The 18,169-nt window shown below is 39.5% G+C and overlaps 1 protein-coding gene and 1 long non-coding RNA gene across 3 annotated transcripts in view; one reads left to right on the forward strand and one right to left on the reverse strand.

Moving 5' to 3' along the window:
* Positions 1 to 7,096: 7,096 nt before the first annotated feature.
* Positions 7,097 to 18,169, forward strand: part of LOC107760996 (protein TRANSPARENT TESTA 9) — a 50,710-nt gene continuing 39,637 nt past the window's right edge. Inside the window, exon 1 of one of the 2 annotated variants that reach the window (XM_075221616.1) lies at positions 7,097 to 7,561. In XM_075221616.1, the coding sequence (XP_075077717.1) occupies positions 7,509 to 7,561 (53 nt within the window). In that variant the 5' untranslated portion in view covers positions 7,097 to 7,508. The remainder of the gene's footprint in view (positions 7,562 to 18,169) is intronic. The other variant, XM_075221617.1, reaches the window with a different exon arrangement.
* On the reverse strand, positions 8,069 to 8,323 carry LOC142164207 (uncharacterized). The gene is made up of 2 exons (XR_012694848.1): positions 8,279 to 8,323; positions 8,069 to 8,201 (listed from the first exon to the last, which is right to left on the reverse strand). It is a non-coding gene; the product is annotated as an uncharacterized LOC142164207 (long non-coding RNA).

The raw sequence follows: 18,169 nt of genomic DNA on the forward strand, positions 1-18,169 counted from the left end.
GATGGTGATAAATGATGAAAATTGCATATTTTTTAGTACATTTGCATATTAATTCTTGTTGGAGTCATGGGAGATTACGTATTTTTTGAAGTGAAATATGCTCATTATGTATTTCTTATGTGTAGGAACGAATTTGGATTATAAATGATCAAAAGATGACAACTTGACACAAAAAGGAATAGATGGAAAGAATTGGGAGCTCGTCCAATCTCGTGTGTGGAACGAAAACGAACGCGAAAAAGGAGAAAACTGAAAGCACAAAACAACGAAGTGAAGCGAAAGCACGGATCGCTTCGCGAACTGGAAAATTGCGAAAGCTGAGTCCGCGTCTATAGGCGCGTGACGCGCGAAGGTAGACACGGATTCCAGCTCTCCTACCCGAGATTGTATTGTATTGGACGACCCTCCACCATACCTAGGTCATATAAATACATGCTAAACATGATTTTTACAAACATTTGGAGGAGGAGACACTACTTTAGGGTTACACAACATTTTTGACAACATTTTTGGAGGCAAGAATACACTACGATCAAGGAGGAAGATTCAACCACGAGTTTTTTCTTTCTTCTTCCTATTTTCTATTGTTGGCTATGAATTTTAGTATTGTATTTTCGCATAGTAATATGAGTAGCTAATTTATTATTTAGGGGTTTGATGGAACCTTTTGGAGGATGAATTCTTGTTAAGTTGAAATATTAATTTAGCCTTTGAATTTCTTTACTTGTTCAACTACGTGCTTATTTCTGTTGATTGAATGACCATCAATTGACTGTGCCTATTTATTATGTATTACTTGGGAAAGAGTATATATTTAGGTAGTTGTTGAACAATGTCACTCCTAACTTATATGAGGAATCAATACGGTAAGTTTAAAGGTGGGTTTAGGAATAACAAAGCCTTGACGTGGTCATAGTGAGTGGTAAGATTGTGCCAGCTAGCGTAGTTTGGGAGAATATGTCTAGTAAATTATTCTAGTTTCTCGGGAGAGAATTACGACATCTGAAGTGCTCACGATCAGTAGAGAATAATTAGGCAAAATTATAGGAGATGTAGCGGGAAGGATTCCGACAATTGAGGAAATCATAACTCTAGAACTCCTTAATCTTGTCTCCAACCCTTAGTATCTTTAGTTGTTAATTTACTATTTTAATTTGTTAGTTAATTAGTTAGATATAAGAATCTTAATTTATAACTTAGGAATTGTTCAAGCTTATCTTCTTAGTAATATTGAACAGTTATAGCGAAACCTTAGTTCTCTGTGGGATTCGACTCCGGACTCTTAGACTGGATTATATATGCAGCGATCGCTTATCCTTTTTAGGACTAGAGTTGGGCGTGATCAGTAAGCATAGAGATAACGTGAAGGAAGCAATTAAAGAGAACCACAATAGTCAAATACGAACAAAATTGATAAGACAAGAATGAATAAAAACAACAAGAAGTATTCCACTAATAACTCTTCACAACATGAGATGAACAACAAGAATCACAAACGAGGTACCTCCTCGTATACAACAAGAATCATAACTGAGGTATCGCCTCGTATATAACAATAATCACAATTGAGGTACCGCCTCGTATTCACATTTATCAATTTCAATCACAGTCTTTCTTTATACCGCCACGTGAGCCTTACATTTAAATAGTTTTGAAAATATTTTTCCCGAAATAGCTACACACACTTTAGCCCACCTTATGACACCGCGTGACTTCAAGTAATTCCCTTACTAGCAACACGCACATAAGTCCCACCTTATGCCGCCACATGTATATTAACTCCTATCATTATACAGCCGCATGCGCATCGACATCACATCACAATAACAACTCGCACCACAAGTGCCCATATGCCACAACTTGCCAATAATCAACAATATCTATGTTTTTACAACAATAGCCCATGGCTCAACCACAATATATACTAGAATATCAACAAGAACACTGAATGTAAATTTCTCAATAAGAAAGATATCTCAACAATTAACAACTTCGCCTCAATGTGATAACGACTTTCACAGTTTCAACACAAATAACTCAACAATGAGAGAGAAAATGTGTAACCACAATATCAATAAGAATAAATCACATTAGGAGAAATTATATACAACGAGGACTTCAAATAAGGATAAGTCAACAATAGAAGATATAACATGTAACAATGACTTCAATTAAGGATAAACCAACAATGGAAGAGATAACATGTAGCAATAACTTCAAATAAGGATAAGTCAACAATGGAAGAGATAACATGTAACAATGGAAGAGATAACATGTAACAATGAAAGAGGCAACAACTTCAACTAAAGCATAAGAGCAAAGTATCAAGTAAGATATAATACAAGTGTTAACAAAGTCAAATAAGGCATGTAAGGATAAACTAACACAAGTAAGAGTAGGTCGATTATGAGAATGTAAAACATGATATGATAATTCAATTAAGGCATGGAAAGAGTCTAAGTAACCTAAACTGGTCAGATACCACATACAACTCGTGTACCCACTCGTCACCTTGCGTACACGACTTTCACATAGCACAAATAACACAAAATCCCAAATCCTAAGGGGTAGTTCTCCCACTCAAAGTTAGGCAAGATACTTACCTCAACTAGGCTAACTCAACCCTCGAAAATAGCGTTTCCCCTAAAATTCGCCTCCACACGGCTCAAATCTAACCAAAATTGACTTAATATCGCCAAACAATGCAAGAAAAAACAATTACAATAGATAAAACACAATCTTTATATTTTTTCCAAAAAGTCAACAAAAGTCAAATCGAGGATCATCCGGTCAAAACCCGGGTCCAAGGGTAGATTCTGACTACCCATAACCCCACGAGTCCATATATATGATTAGTTTCAAAATCTGAGTCTAAATCGACTCTCAAAACTCAAATTCTTATTTTTTAAAAACTTGACAAAGTTTCACTATCACGACCCAAACTAACCCTGTCGTGATGACGACTATCGTGGAACTAGGCAAGCCGACTCATTTCCAAAACAAACTGATATTTTCATTTGAAAGATAATTTCAAGTCTATTTAACATAAAAACCTCCGTAAAGGAGTTCAAATTCAAACAAAAGTGCGGAAAAGAAAAGCCTGACATCGGGGTGTCATTTGTCATGAGCATCTACTATGATTTGTTTGACAATATCGAGACTAAATAGTCTGGAAAATAGCTAAATACAACTAAAGGAAGATAAGAGGGAGAAGAGCAGGGCTGCGATCGCCAGGCAATTACCTTGCTATCCCCAAGAAAATCTGCAACCGGAATAGTCAACAGCCGCTACCGTGTCCAAATACACCTGGATCTGCACACAAGGTGCGGGGAGTAATGTGAGTATGCCAACTCAGTAAGTAACAACAGTAAATAAAGACTGAGAAGTAGTGACGAGCAATAATGCAAGTAAAGTTCATATCACAAAAAATATTCAGTAAAATATAGCATGCTTTTAAAACCAGGGTTTGAATCAAATCAGTTCTTTTAAATCCAGTTCCAGTAAAATCATTTAAAGACATCTTTCAACAGTTTTCAAACAAAGGCTCAATGCAAAGGTGAGAAAAAATAATGAAATCATAATCAGCCCCTCGGGCAACATCACTCATATACAGCCCCTCGGGCAAACCTCACAATCACGCGTATACAGCCCCTCGGGCAGACCTCACCATCACTCATGCCTCCCAGTCACTCAGCACTCGGCACTCGCACTCAGTAGGTACTTGCGCTCACTAGGGGTGTGTACAGACTCCGGAGGAGCTCCTTCAACCCAAGCGCTATAACAAGCCAATCATGACATAAAACAATGAGGCCCTCGGCCTATATCAAATATGTTGTGGCGTGCAGTCCGATCCCATAAATATCCTCACAAATCTGGCCATCGGCCTCACTCAGTCATAAACTTCTCCAGCCTCTCGGACTCTCAGAAAAACAAAGTATTCAGCCCAAACAACATTTATGTGATGCATCAAAATAGAGTAATAGGGACTGAGTTATGCTGTAAATATGTATAAACATGACTGAGTATAGATTTTAATCAAAAACAATGAGAGGATAGCAAGAAAATACCTCTAAGGGTCCAAACAACACTGGCATAAGGCCTAAACATGGCATCCAGCCTGACTTATAGAAATTCTTTCTTAAACACATAAGAATCATATAGTTTCAACAAAATATTCAACTTTACAATTGATACGGGACGGACCAAGTCACAATCCCCAATGGTGCACGCTCACACGCCCGTCACCTAGCATGTGCGCCACTTTCAAATAGTAAAGTGATACAAAATCCCGGGGTTTCATACCCTCAGGACCAGGTTTACAATTGTTACTTACCTCAAACCGATCAAATCCCTACTCCGCGATGCTCTTACCCCTCGATTCGGCCTCCAAATGCTCCGAATATATTCACAATCACTATAATACCATCAATTTATGCTAAATGAGTGAATTCCACGAGAAAAACTACCAATTTAGACCAAAAATCTAAAATTGGCTCAAATTCGGCCCCCAGGCCCACGTCTCGAAATCCAACAAAAGTCACAAAACCCGAAAGCCCATTCACTCACGAGTCTAGTCATACTAAATTTACCAAAATTCGACAACAAAATCCCCTTCAAAAACTCAAAAATCCATCTCAAGAACTTTTATTTTCCCCCCAATTTTTCACCCCAAATCACAATTTAGATGATAAAAATCAAGATATAATCATGGAATTTAACCAAAATCAAGTGAGAAACACTTACCCCAATCAACTCCCTGAAAATCCCTTCAAAATCACCTAAATCCGTGGTTTCTAACTCAAAATATGAAAAATGGGTTCAAACCCTCTATTTTGAAATTTAACACTGCTGCTCAGATTTCCTTCTTCGCGAACACGGAAGTACCCTCGCGTTCGCGAAGCACAACTGCCTCTGCCCAGAAATCCCTTTTACGCGAACGCGATCTACCACTCGCGGCCGCGATGCCTTACCAGCTCAAACCTTCGCGAATGCGACCCTCACCTCGCGAATGCGTAGACCAAGGACTTGGGGTCCCCATCATCCTCACTCCTCTTCGCGAACGCATGAACATCCTTACTCCTCTTCGCGAACGCGACACCACTACGCATTCGCGATGCACACACTGCCCTACCCTTTGCGTTCGCGTCCTCACCTTCGCGAATGCGTAGAACGAAATTTCACCATCTCAGAAACACTCTTCACGAACGCGAGCCCCCTCTCGCAAACGCGTAAGAGGAAACCAGCAATAAAAAAAACCAGCAGATCAGCTATCTCTCAAAGGCCATAATCGGTCCGCCAACCACCCGAAACTCACCCGAGACCCTCGGGACCTCAACCAAACATACCAACACGTCCCATAACATCATACGAACTTAGTCGAGCCTTCAAATCATGTCTAACAACATCAAAAACACGGATTATGGACGGATTCAAGCCTAAGAACTTCTAAACTTTCAAATTCGACAACTGATACCGAAACCAACCAAACCACGTCCGAATGACCTCAAATTTTACACACATGTCACAAATGACACCACGAACCTACTCCAACTTCTGAAATTTCATTTCGACCCCGATATCAAATTTTCCACTGCCGACTGGAATCGCCAAATTTTCAACTTTCGCCAATTCAAGCTTAATTCTACTACGGACCCCCAAATCACATTCCAGACGCATTTCTAAGTCCAAAATCACCTAACGAAGCTAATGGAACCATCAGAATTCAAATCCGAGATCATTTACACATAAGTCAACATCCGGTTGACTTTTCCAACTTAAGCTTCTACTTTAGAGACTAAGTGTCTCAATCCACTCCGAAATCACTCTAGACCCGAACCAACTAACCCGGTATATCATAGATATAGCTGAAAAGAACAAAAGGAAGCAGAAATGGGAGAAACGGGGCTATAACTCTCGAAACGACCGGCCGGGTCATTACATACAAAATTCACATGATTTTGATATTAAATCTAAGATATATTGATGAAATATAGTTGGAAATTGATTAGAATCACTAACCCAATGTTTGTAGATAAAAATCCCCTCTCCAAATTGCCTCATGCCGAGTTTAAGATTCTAAAATGAGAGAATATGTTGAAAAATCCCGACTCACAGCCCTTTTGTCCAGCTGCAGCCTCAACAATTGTCGCAATTGCGACAAAGGCTTCGCAATTGCGACATTAGAGACCCCACTGTCACTTTCGCAATTGTGAGGCTAGTGCTCGCAATTGCCATAACAGAGCACCAGCAACACCAACAATTCCATTTTTAGTCCAAAACATTCCGAAACATGTCTGAAACTCATCCGAGCCCCCGGGGCTCCAAACCAACCATCTTCACAAGTCTAAAAACATCATACGAACTCGCTTGCGCAATCAAAACACAAAAAATAACATTTAAAACTACGAATCGGACACCAAAACGCATGAATTTCAAAGTAAATTTCAAGAACCTCTAAAATTGCAACTAAACGTCTGAATCCTATCAAATCAACTCCAAACGATACCAAATTTTGGAGACAAGTTCTAAATAACATAACAGACCAATTCCAAGTCAAAAAACCAATTACGATCCGGATAGCCAAAAGACAAACTACAGTCAAACTTTTCAATTTTAAATTGCCAAATTTCGGCAAAACAACACAAATCAACCTACGGACTTCCGAATTCGATTACGGGCATACGTCCAAGTCCAAAATTACGATACGAATCTATTAGAGCCATCAAAACACCGTTCTGGGGTCGTTTTCACAAAAGTCAACTATTGGTCAACATAAACCACTTAGGCTTCTAGCCAAGAATCAAAGGGTCCAAATCAAACCGAAGTCTTCGCGGAACGAAACTAATCAACCCCGTAAGTCATAAAACCATAAACACACATGTGTGAAATATCAAAAGGGGAAACGAGGCGCAATTATACAAATGACCGGTCAACTCGTTACACTATATCCAATTACACCCAAATTTAATTCATAGGTGGTTTTCTAAAGAGCTTTTAGTTTAGAGTGTAAATTTGAATCTTTCTCTATCTATTAAGGATAAATGTGTCATAACACATTTTTCTCTGCTTATCTACCCGAGCCTAACACTGAATACACCAAATAATTGGGAAGTAAATTAATTAAGAAAATACACATCGGGATTCAGGCAACAGCGAGAGAAGCCAGAAATCTGAAAGCTCCACTTTCGGAATTATCTCTAATCGGCATATTCTCCTTCATTCCCATTCACCGGAGGGCAATCAATCTTCTCCGATCTCGCACGCACACACAAACACGCACTTCTGCGTGTATCTAGATTTCCTCAAACTCGCCTTCTGTCAAACCCTAATTTCTCTCTTGCGATCTCTATACCTATACATACCTCTGTGTTACAGTGAAGAAGAATTTGAATTCAACTACAAAATCAATGATCAAAAGATGCGGTGACTTCTGAATTGAAGTCACGGAGAATGAGCTGTGGTGAAATCGCGACAACGATTTGTTGCTATTGAAATTGCTAGCAAACGCCATGTGGTTCTCCTTTTGGAGATCCAGAGATCGGTTCTCCTTGGATGAATTCAGGTAACTCGTTTTTTTCCTTATAAACTGAAATTAAGTGTAGTTGATTGAGTTAGGTATACTAGTGGATATATTTTAATCTTTGGAAGGGTGTAGAATCATGATGCTTGGATTAATGTATAGAATTCAAAAGCATTGATTTTAAAAGTTTATTTAAAGGTAATTACTAATGGATTATGGTTATGTGTAAAAGTCAAAGTGGTTTTAGAGTGTGGAGCTAACCTCACCTATTGACAATGAATGCAATAATGATTAGTTTTATTCTAATATTCAAAGTAACAGAATATATAACTTTAATCATTAAATCTAAAACAATTACCACGGAATTCTTTAATTGTTGTAGCGGTTACTATCACGATGTACGGGCCAGAATCCTTCTTGTACAAATAAGGATCGAATTTCTCACCAAATTCTTCCCATAAAGTAATTTTTGCTTTGACAGAACTACAACAGAAAGATGAATTGAGGAAGAGGCATTGAAACATAATAGGAAATGAAAGTTCCGGAGGATTTACAAATTAAACAAACATAAAATGAAAAGCGACTCACTAATCAGTAACAATTTGAATGTCCCTTTTTTTCCACCTCGAGCCAACAATCTCCATGTCTCCAACTCCGCACAAACAGCCCACCACATTTTCAACTGAAGAGCATAAAGTAGTTATTTAAGAATCACATGGATATTTAAAAAAAAGATAGCAAAAATTATAATGAATATACCTGATAACACAGTGTTATTGTTCACCCTTGAGTCGATCATATCTGGTGTGATAAACTGAAATCCATTTATAGGAATACTAACAATATCTTCCTCAAGACTCTTGACGACAGTTTTAAGTAAGAAATTAATTTTAAAATTACTTTCAACAGGCTTATATCCACCACTACTTTCAACAACTTTGAAGTTCTTGATAATAGACAAAGAACCTTCAGTCAACTTATCCTTAAACTTGTTATATAGTTTCTTGTTGATTGTAGCATGTATCAAATTTTCCTGATACAAGTATTTTGAGATTAAAAGTCACAAAGAGAATCTACATATAAAAGATTAAAAATCATGTAGGTACCTTTTCGTCAATAAATATCATATCCAAGCCAATCAACTCTCCATTTTTCTTGGGATTAAAAGAATCCCACATTCTACAAATTCTAACCTTTATCAACCGATCATCCCTCCGAAGACCCAACTCTGAAAGAAAAGAGTATGTCATTCTAAGAAAATAAGGAAAAGCAAGAGAAAGCAAGCAAGTTACAGTATGAACAACATTCATCACCATCTATATATAGTCCATCAAAAAAGAGTATCAATAGGCACAAGATTAATCATCAATCTAATAATCAGAAATTAATACATATTAAATATCATTGTAATTAGAAATTATGAGGATGAATGGAGAATTATTAGGTGAAGATAGCTGGAAAAATCAAACGGCTATACCATGCCATGAACTGAAGAAAGGCTGGCAATTTTACCTTGGAGGAAGCTCTGACCTTTGAGGGAAGAGTTGCTCAGAATGTGGGGTAAGAGGAAACAAAACGTCTATCTGGACTTTTATTGTGAAAGGGTAAAACAAAACGGCTATTGGGCTTAATGTTTTGGGCTGTTTAGTAGCACTTATTATTTTGAGTAGTGGGCTAATAAAATATTATTAGAAATAAATGGAGTGAAGGAGTGAAATAACAGAAAAATTCAAAAAAATCAGAAAAAGATAAATGTGAAAGCTGGCTATACAGGGGTGTCACATCACTTTTTCTATTCCCAACTTTATATATATATATATATATATATATATATATATATATATATATATATATATATATATATATATATATATATAGATATCGCGACAAGGTGGGTGTGGCCCCTATTGAGGACAAGATGCGGGAAGCGTGACTTAGGTGGTTTGGTCATGTGAGGAGGAGAAGCACAGACGCACCGGTGAGGAGGTGTGGGAGGTTGACATTGGAGGGCCTACGGAGAGGTAGAGGTAGGCTAAAGAAGAGGTGGGGAGAGGTGATTAGGCAAGACATGGCGCAACTTTAGCTGACCGATACTCTTGATAGGAAGATATGGAGGTCGAGGATTAGGGTAGTAGAGTAGGTAGTCTAGAGTGTTCATAACAGTAGTACTGGCACACAGTCTCGCTTTCTGTTGTAGTGGGTTTTTATGACTAACCGGTGTTTTCTTTCATTGTTGATTACCGTACTGTCTTGTTGTTTTTATTCTGCTTTTATATGGCTTTTTGGTACTGTCCCTTTTTGTCTATATTTTCATTAATGTGGTGCTTATGCTTTCCTGAGTCGGGGTATATTGGAAACAACCTCTTTATCCTCACAAGGTAGGTGTAAGGTCTGCGTACACACTACCCTCCCCAGACCCCACGGTGTGGGATATTACTGGGTATGTTGTTGTTGTATTTATGAGGGATAGTCCAGATGTTCCCAAGTTGGGCCGGACGCCACTATTATAAAAAATAAAAAATTTAAAATATTTACTCACCACTAGTGAGTGGAAACTGCCCTCTATGTAGTCACAAGTAAGAAGAGCACTAAGATATGTGTTGGAAGCATAAATACTTAAATGCAAGTTGAACTTGAAGATCTTCTAGTTGTACGAACTTCACCTTGACATGGTAGAGCTAGCCGAGGCTTTATTGGATTTTATTCATTTTATTACAGATGAGTAATATAATCGAGGCGCTTTGCTCTTGTCGTCTACATTTGGCCCCATTTTGACTGAAAAATTGAATCAAATTTAGATGCTTTTATTTAATTAAGAAGAGGATAAGTGAATTGGCCACAATATTTGGTCAATTTGATGTTTTCTTATTATCTCCCGAGTTGGTTGAGCTTCTGTGTATTTTGTGATTGTGTTCTATCCTCCTAGTATTTATGATTTAGTTCTTGCAATGTTTTTCACATTTAACAATTTGTTTTCGATGAAGTAAGGTATTTCTTTAGAAAGGCATCAAGTAGATGCAATACTTACAAAATAAGAAGACAAAAATACAGAAAAACAAGAGTTTGTAAGCCCCTTTACGATGTGCTAAACTATAACTAAGGAGCTAACAAAGTTCAAAAGGTGGTCAGTGCTAATTACAGGGGTTAACTTTACCCAACTAAAAAGGGTGAACAAACAATTAGCTTTAAGTGTGTGATTTGGAGTTAAGATTCCATCAAAGCATCTTTGGTTCCTTTCATTCCACAAACTCCAAAAAATAACTGCAGGAATCATTAACCAGATCTCCTTGATGGCCTTATCAACTTCCCAAAGACTCCAGCTTGTGTATGCCTCTCTAATATACAATGACATGACCCCGTTCAAGCCGAAAAGACAAAAAAACATGTTACACAAATCAGTGGCAACTGGGCAATGCAAGAGCAGATGACTGACATTCTCTGAGCTTTCCTTACACATGTAGCATCTGTTGACCAGTTGAAAGCCTCTTCTATTGAGATTATCCTGTGTTCAGTAGGCTTCATATAGAGCAATCCAGCTGAAACAAATAACCTTGGTGGGTAGTTTGGTCTTCCATATTAGTCTCCATGGCCAAGGGTCTGAGTCAAATACCTGGTTCTGAGTACAGATGTGCTTACAGCATTCTTTCACTGTAAAGATGCCTTTGTTCTCCCACTTCTTAGTGTCAGGTAGATTCTCATCGATGGTGAAGACCTCCACTCTGGCTAACATGTCCATCAAGCTGTCCATTTCCCAATCTTGTATAGATCTTCTGAGGTGCACATCCCAAATATTGCCAGTTCTGTTCTGGGCAATTGAGGAATCCTTATCAAGGACAATCTGGAAAATGGTGGGGTATTCAAACATGAGTGGGGTGTTGCTGATCCATTTGTCTTTCCACAATTTGATATGTGCTCCATTCCTTGCTTTGTAGTGAACATTCTGGACAAATTCATGTCCAAGTTTGCTGATGTACTTCCATTGCCCAACCCCATAAGGTGCAATGGCAATTTTAGTGCTCCAATTATCTCTCTTCCCATGCTTGGCGTTGATTACCTCCTTCCAGAGGCTTGAATCACTTGTGTCATATCTCCATAACCATTTTATTAGCAAGCTTTTGTTGTGGATGGTTAAGTCTCTGATACCTAGACCTCCTTTGTATTTTGGTTGCATGACCTTGTTCCACTTTATCAGGTGGAACTTATGAGAGTTGCTGTTCCCCTCCCATAAGAAATTCCTCCTGATCTTGTCTAGTTGATTTAGCACCTTTTTGGGAATGGGGAACAAAGACATGTGATATGTAGGGATACTATCGAGCACACTATTTATGAGAGTTAACCTACCACCCATAAATAGATATTGCATCTGCCATGATGCTAATCTCTTCTCAAATTTCTCAATGACTCTATTCCATACCTCGCAACTCTTGAATTTAGCCCCCAATGGGAGACCTAGGTAGGTCGTAGGAAGTGCTCCAATTGTACAGCCCACGATACTAGACAACTCCTCTAAGTTTGGCACATTGTTTATCGGATAGATGATGCTTTTCAACTTGTTGACATGTAGCCCTGATAAAGCCTCAAATAGCAGAAAAGTCAGATTCAAGTATAGCATTCGAGATCTTTCTGCCTCACAGAAGATCAAAGTATCATCGACATACAACAGATGTGATACTTTGACAGTGTTCTCAGCATTTGAACCAACACTGAAACCCTGGATCCATTGCATTTGTCTGGCTTTTTCCAACATTTTGCTCAGTCCCTCCATGGCTAGGATGAAAAGGAAAGGCGAGAGTGGATCTCCCTGCCTTATCCCTTTTTGCGGAGAGAAAAAATCCACAGGTCCTCTGTTAACAATAATTGAGTATTTCACTGTTGAAATACTAAATCTGATCCACTTGATCCACTTTTCCCCAAATCCCATCTTCCTTAAAATAGAGATAAGGTAAGACCAATTAAGTTGATCAAAAGCCTTCTCAATATCTAGCTTGCACATAACCCTAGGTTCATCGCTTTTAATCCTCCAGTCTAGTACCTCATTGGCAATGAGAGCTGCATCAGTTATTTGTCTGTGTTTAATGAAGGCATTCTGATGGTTGAGACTAGCTTCCCAATTTCCTTCTTCAGCCTTTCTGCCAGTAACTTCGCTGTAATCTTGTAAATACTTCCAATGAGACTAATAGGCCTATAATCTCTGAGTTCAATTGCTCCTTTCTTTTTGGGGATCAGAGCGATGAAAGATGCATTACATGATCTCACCATGTAACACTGCTGGTGAAAGTGGTTGAGCGCCCCCATCACCTCTGGCTTGATAAAGTCCCATGTCTTTTGAAAAAAGGCCATAGTAAATCCATCTGGACCAGGTGCTTTATCTGGAGCGCATGACTGGACAACGGCATGCACTTCTTGTTCCTCAAAAGTTTTTTCTAACATCTCCCGGTCTTCACTTGATAATCTGGCAACATCATCAAAATTAGCACTGGGCCTCTAGGTTTCACTCTCAGTGTACAAGTTCTGGTAATAGTTCAAAATCTCTTCTTTGATCACATCCTTATCATCTGATATTTCATTATCCACTTTGAGCTTGTCAATATTGTTGTTCCTCCTGTGTGAGTTTGCAATTGTTTGGAAGGATCTTGTGTTCCTGTCTCCTTCTTTGAGCCACAAACATCTTGATTTTTGCCTCCATGAGATTTCTTCAGCTTTAGCCAATTCCATTAGTTCCACTTTCAGGTTTACTACCATTTGCTTCTCAGCTTGTGTTAGAGCTCTGTTTTCTGTTGTCTGATCTAAAACTGAGAGCTCCTCCAAGGCCTTAGTTCTTTTTGCTTCCACTTTGCTATAGACATCTCTATTCCAATTGCTTATGTCCTTTTTTAAATTCCTCAATTTTTGTACTAGTATAAAATCTGTGCTGCCACTTATGAGGTAACTCTGCCACCACTCCTTCACCATGTCAATGAACCCTTTTTGTTGCAGCCACATGTTTTCGAACTTGAAATAAGAAGGTGGTGTGTCCCATTCCCCGCTCTCTAGCAGAAGAGGTTTGTGATCAGAGAGAGCTCTTGGGAGGGCCAACTGATTGATTGCTTTGAAGCTTTCATTCCACTCAGAGGATATAAGGAACCTATCAATCCTAGAGGCCTGTAAACAATCCTCCCCCCTTGCCCAAGTGTATTGTGCCCCTTGGAGAGGTAAATCTAATAGCTGCAGGTCCATAATAATATCTGAAAAATTCCTCATAGCCCTGGATCTTCTAGTGCAGTTGAGTCTTTCATTTTCGAATCTACATACATTAAAATCCCCTCCAACCACCCATTGGTCACTCCATATACCTCTAACAGCTCGTAGTTCATGCCACAATTCCTTCTTCTCTGCATTGGTGTGTGGACCATACACACCTGTGAAAGCCCATCTGAAACCTTCTTGTAAACTTTCAAGAAAGCATGTGATTGAGAAAGCTGCCTTGGTGAAAATCATTACATTTCCAAAACCTTCTGTCCCACATAACTACAATACCACCCCTGGTTCCAGATGCCTTCAATTCTGCCCATTCAACCCATCTATTCCCCCATATTTGATAAAACATACTTGCAGGAATGTCTTCCATTTTGGTTTCCTGAAGACACACAATGTCTGCTCTCCATTCTCGAACTAATGAGTCGAGAGTGTTCCTTTTATTCTTGTCATTAAATCCCCTTAATGTTCCAACTGAGAACTTTGACTTTCATCTGGGTGTTGCTTTGTAGTACCTGCCCCTACCACTTCTACTGCCGCCATCATTGTTGATACCACAGATAAAGTTTTGCACTTCTGCTTCCCCTTTCCTTTTCCCTTTCTTCTTACTTGCTGATTCCCCTTTACTTTGCATCTGAGCCTGACGTCTCTGATCCATTCTCATAATTAATTCAAAAATCTTATGTTCAAAACCAGTTACATTTATCCCAAAAGCTTTGCAAGATTTTCCTATTACTAATTTGGTCCATCTCGAGGTCTCAATGACTGCAGGTTGCTGAATTTCTTGCAATTGCCGATGCTAATCATCATGCCAGGCTAACAACATGTCATTATAAGAAGAAGATGAATAATCAGTGACTGAGCATGCTGAAGTTGTTGAGGCAACATCTGACCATTTTAAACTGTGGGGAAAGCCCCTATGGTTGTTGATGAAGTTGTCAGCTTCGTCGTCCGCATCTTCATCCACTTCAGAATGATTAATAGTTGTTGTGAGAAGGCACGGGAAAAAATATGTTATTGATATTGGATGATAAATACAATACAAGAGGTCCCTATTTATAGCTATAACTAACCCTTCCCCTCAAGCCGGTGCATACACATCATATGTACCGAGCTTGTTACACATGTAACTAATACGAGAGTCAGTAAGAGACTTAGTGAAAATATCTGCTAGTTGATCATTTGACTTTACAAACTTTGTAACAATATCTCCTGAAAGTATTTTTTCTCTGACAAAGTGACAGTCGATCTCAATGTGTTTAGTCCTCTCATGGAACACCGGATTTGACGCAATATGAAGAGCAGCTTGGTTATCACACACTAGTTCCATTTTGCTGATTTCTCCGAACTTTAACTCCTTGAGCAACTGCTTGACCCAAACTAACTCACACGTCGCCATAGCCATGGCCCGATATTCGGCTTCGGCGCTAGATCGAGCAACTACATTCTGTTTCTTGCTCTTCCACGAGACCAAATTACCTCCTACTAGAACACAATATCCAGACGTAGAACGTCTATCAAAAGGTGATCCTGCCCAATCAACATCTGTGTACCCAACAATCTGCTCGTGGCCTCGATCCTCGAATAGTAATCCTTTGCCTGGAGCTGACTTTATATACCGAAGAATGCGAACAACTGCATCCCAGTGACTATCACAGGGAGAATCCATAAACTGACTTACAACACTCACCGGAAAAGAAATGTCAGGTCTAGTCACTGTGAGGTAATTCAATTTGCCAACCAACCTCCTATATCTCGTAGGGTCTCTAAGAGGCTCCCCTGTCCAAGGGGAAGCTTAGCATTCGGATCCATAGGAGAGTCAATAGGTTTGCAACCCATCATTCCAGTCTCCTCAAGAATGTCTAAGGCATACTTCCGCTGTGAAATAACAATACCTGAGCTAGACTGAGCGACCTCAATATCTAGAAAATACTTCAATCTGCCCAGATCCTTATTCTGGAAGTGCTGAAAGAGATGTTGCTTCAGATTAGTAATACCATCCTGATCATTATCAGTAATAACAATATCATCAACATAAACCACTAGATAAATACACAGATTAGGAGCAGAATGTCGATAGAACACAGAGTGATCAGCCTCACTACGAGTCATGCCGAACTCCTGAATAATTGTGCTGAACTTACCAACCCAAGCTCGAGGGGACTGTTTCAAACCATATAGTGGCCTGCACAATTTGCACACACAACCATTAAACTCCCCCTGAGCAACAAAACCAGGTGGTTGCTCCATATAAACTTCTTCCTCAAGATCACCGTGGAGAAAAGCATTCTTAATGTCTAACTGATAAAGAGGCCAATGACGTACAACAGCCATGGACAAAAAGAGACGAACAGATGCTACTTTAGCCACGGAGAGAAAATATCACTATAATCAAGCCCAAAAATCTGAGTATATCCTTTTGCAACATGACGAGCCTTAAGCCGATCAACCTGGCCATCCGAGCCGACTTTGACTGCATAAACCCAACGACAACCAACAGTAGACTTACCTGCAGGAAGAGGAACAAGCTTCCAAGTGCCACTCGCATGTAAAGCAGACATCTCGTCAATCATAGCATGTCGCCATCTTGGATGAGATAGTGCCTCACCTGTAGACTTAGGGATAGAAACAGTGGACAGAGAAGATATGAAGGCATAATGAGGTGACGACAGACGATGATAACTTAAACCGACATAGTGGGGATTAGGATTAAGTGTGGATCGTACACCTTTGCGGAGTGCAATTGGTTGACTAAGAGGAGACAAATCCGCAGTAGATGCAGAATCTAATGCGGGGCGTGAATCACCTGGGCCTGATGCTGGATGTGGACGATGATGATAAGTCAAGAGTGGTGGAGTTGCAGAAAGTTGAACTGGATTATGTAGAGGAACTGGAGCTATAGGTGGTGGAGCTACAACCGGAGCTGTAGGTGGTACAACCGAAACTATAGGTGGTGGAGCTACAACTGGAGCTGTAGGTGGTGGAGCTGGAGTGACTGAATCTCCAAAAGATGAAACTGGTAGTACCTCAGAAATATCTAAGAGATGACCTGAACCTGTGAAGTATGATTGGGTTTCAAAGAAGGTAACATCAGCGGACATAAGGTACCGCTGGAGGTCAGAAGAGTAGCATCGATACCCTTTTTGTGTTCTCGAGAAACCCAGAAATACGCACTTAAGAGTACGAGAAGCTAACTTATCTGTTCCTGGAGTAAGGTTATGGACAAAACAAGTGCTTCCAAAGATACGAGGTGGAAGAGAGAACAAAGGTAAGTGGGGAAACAAGACAGAGAATGGAACTTGGTTCTGGATAGCTGAAGATGGCATACGATTAATAAGATAGCAAGATGTAAGAACGGCATCCCCCCAAAAACGCAACGGAGCATGAGATTGTATGAGTAGGGTACGAGCAGTTTCAATAAGATGTCTATTCTTTCTTTCAGCTACCCCATTTTGTTGAGATGTGTACGGACAAGATGTTTGATGAATAATCCCATGAGATTTCATAAACTGCTGAAATGGGGAAGACAAATACTCTCGGGCATTATCACTACGAAATGTGCGAATAGAAACCCCAAATTGATTTTGAATTTCAGCGTGGAAGGTCTGGAAAATAGAAAATAGCTCAGATCGATTTTTTATCAAAAATATCCTAGTGCACCTGGAATAATCATCAATGAAACTGACAAAGTAGCGGAATCCCAAGGTGGAACTGACTCGACTAGGACCCCAAACATCTGAATGGACTAAAGTAAAAGGTGACTCTGCTCGCCGCTCAAGACGCCGAGGGAAATGGGAGCGGGTATGCTTACCGAGCTGACATGACTCACACTCTAGAGCTGACAAGTGAGATAAACATGATACCATTTTCTGAAGTTTTGACAAACTGGGATGTCCCAACCGTTTATGTAATAAATCTGGTGAATCAGTAACAGGGCAAGTTTTAGAAGGAAGACAAGATGTGAGTCCATGTGATTTAGCAAGGATAAGGTAATAAAGCCCGTTTGATTCACGCCCGGTACCAATGATCCGCCCGTACTGCGTTCCTGTATAAAAATATGGTCATCAAGAAATAAAACAACGCATTTAAGTGATTTGGCTAAGCGACTAACATCTATGAGATTAAAAGGATTATTGGGAACATAAAGGACTGAATCTAAAGGTAAGGAAGGAAGTGGGCTTGCTTGACCTATTGCAGTTGCCATGGTTTGAGACTCATTGGCCATTGTGACTTTTGGAAGAGATTGAGAATACGAAATAGTAGTGAAAAGAGATTTGTTACTAGAAATATGATCTGATGCACCTGAATCAATGACCCAAGACTCAGAGGATGAAGATTAGGAGAAACAAGTCACGCTATTACCTGTTTGAATAACATAAGCTATTTTAGAAGATGTCTGCTTACATGCTTTATACC

This window comes from Nicotiana tabacum, chromosome 9, assembly GCF_000715075.1.
Source record: "Nicotiana tabacum cultivar K326 chromosome 9, ASM71507v2, whole genome shotgun sequence".
Taxonomy (NCBI): domain Eukaryota; kingdom Viridiplantae; phylum Streptophyta; class Magnoliopsida; order Solanales; family Solanaceae; genus Nicotiana; species Nicotiana tabacum.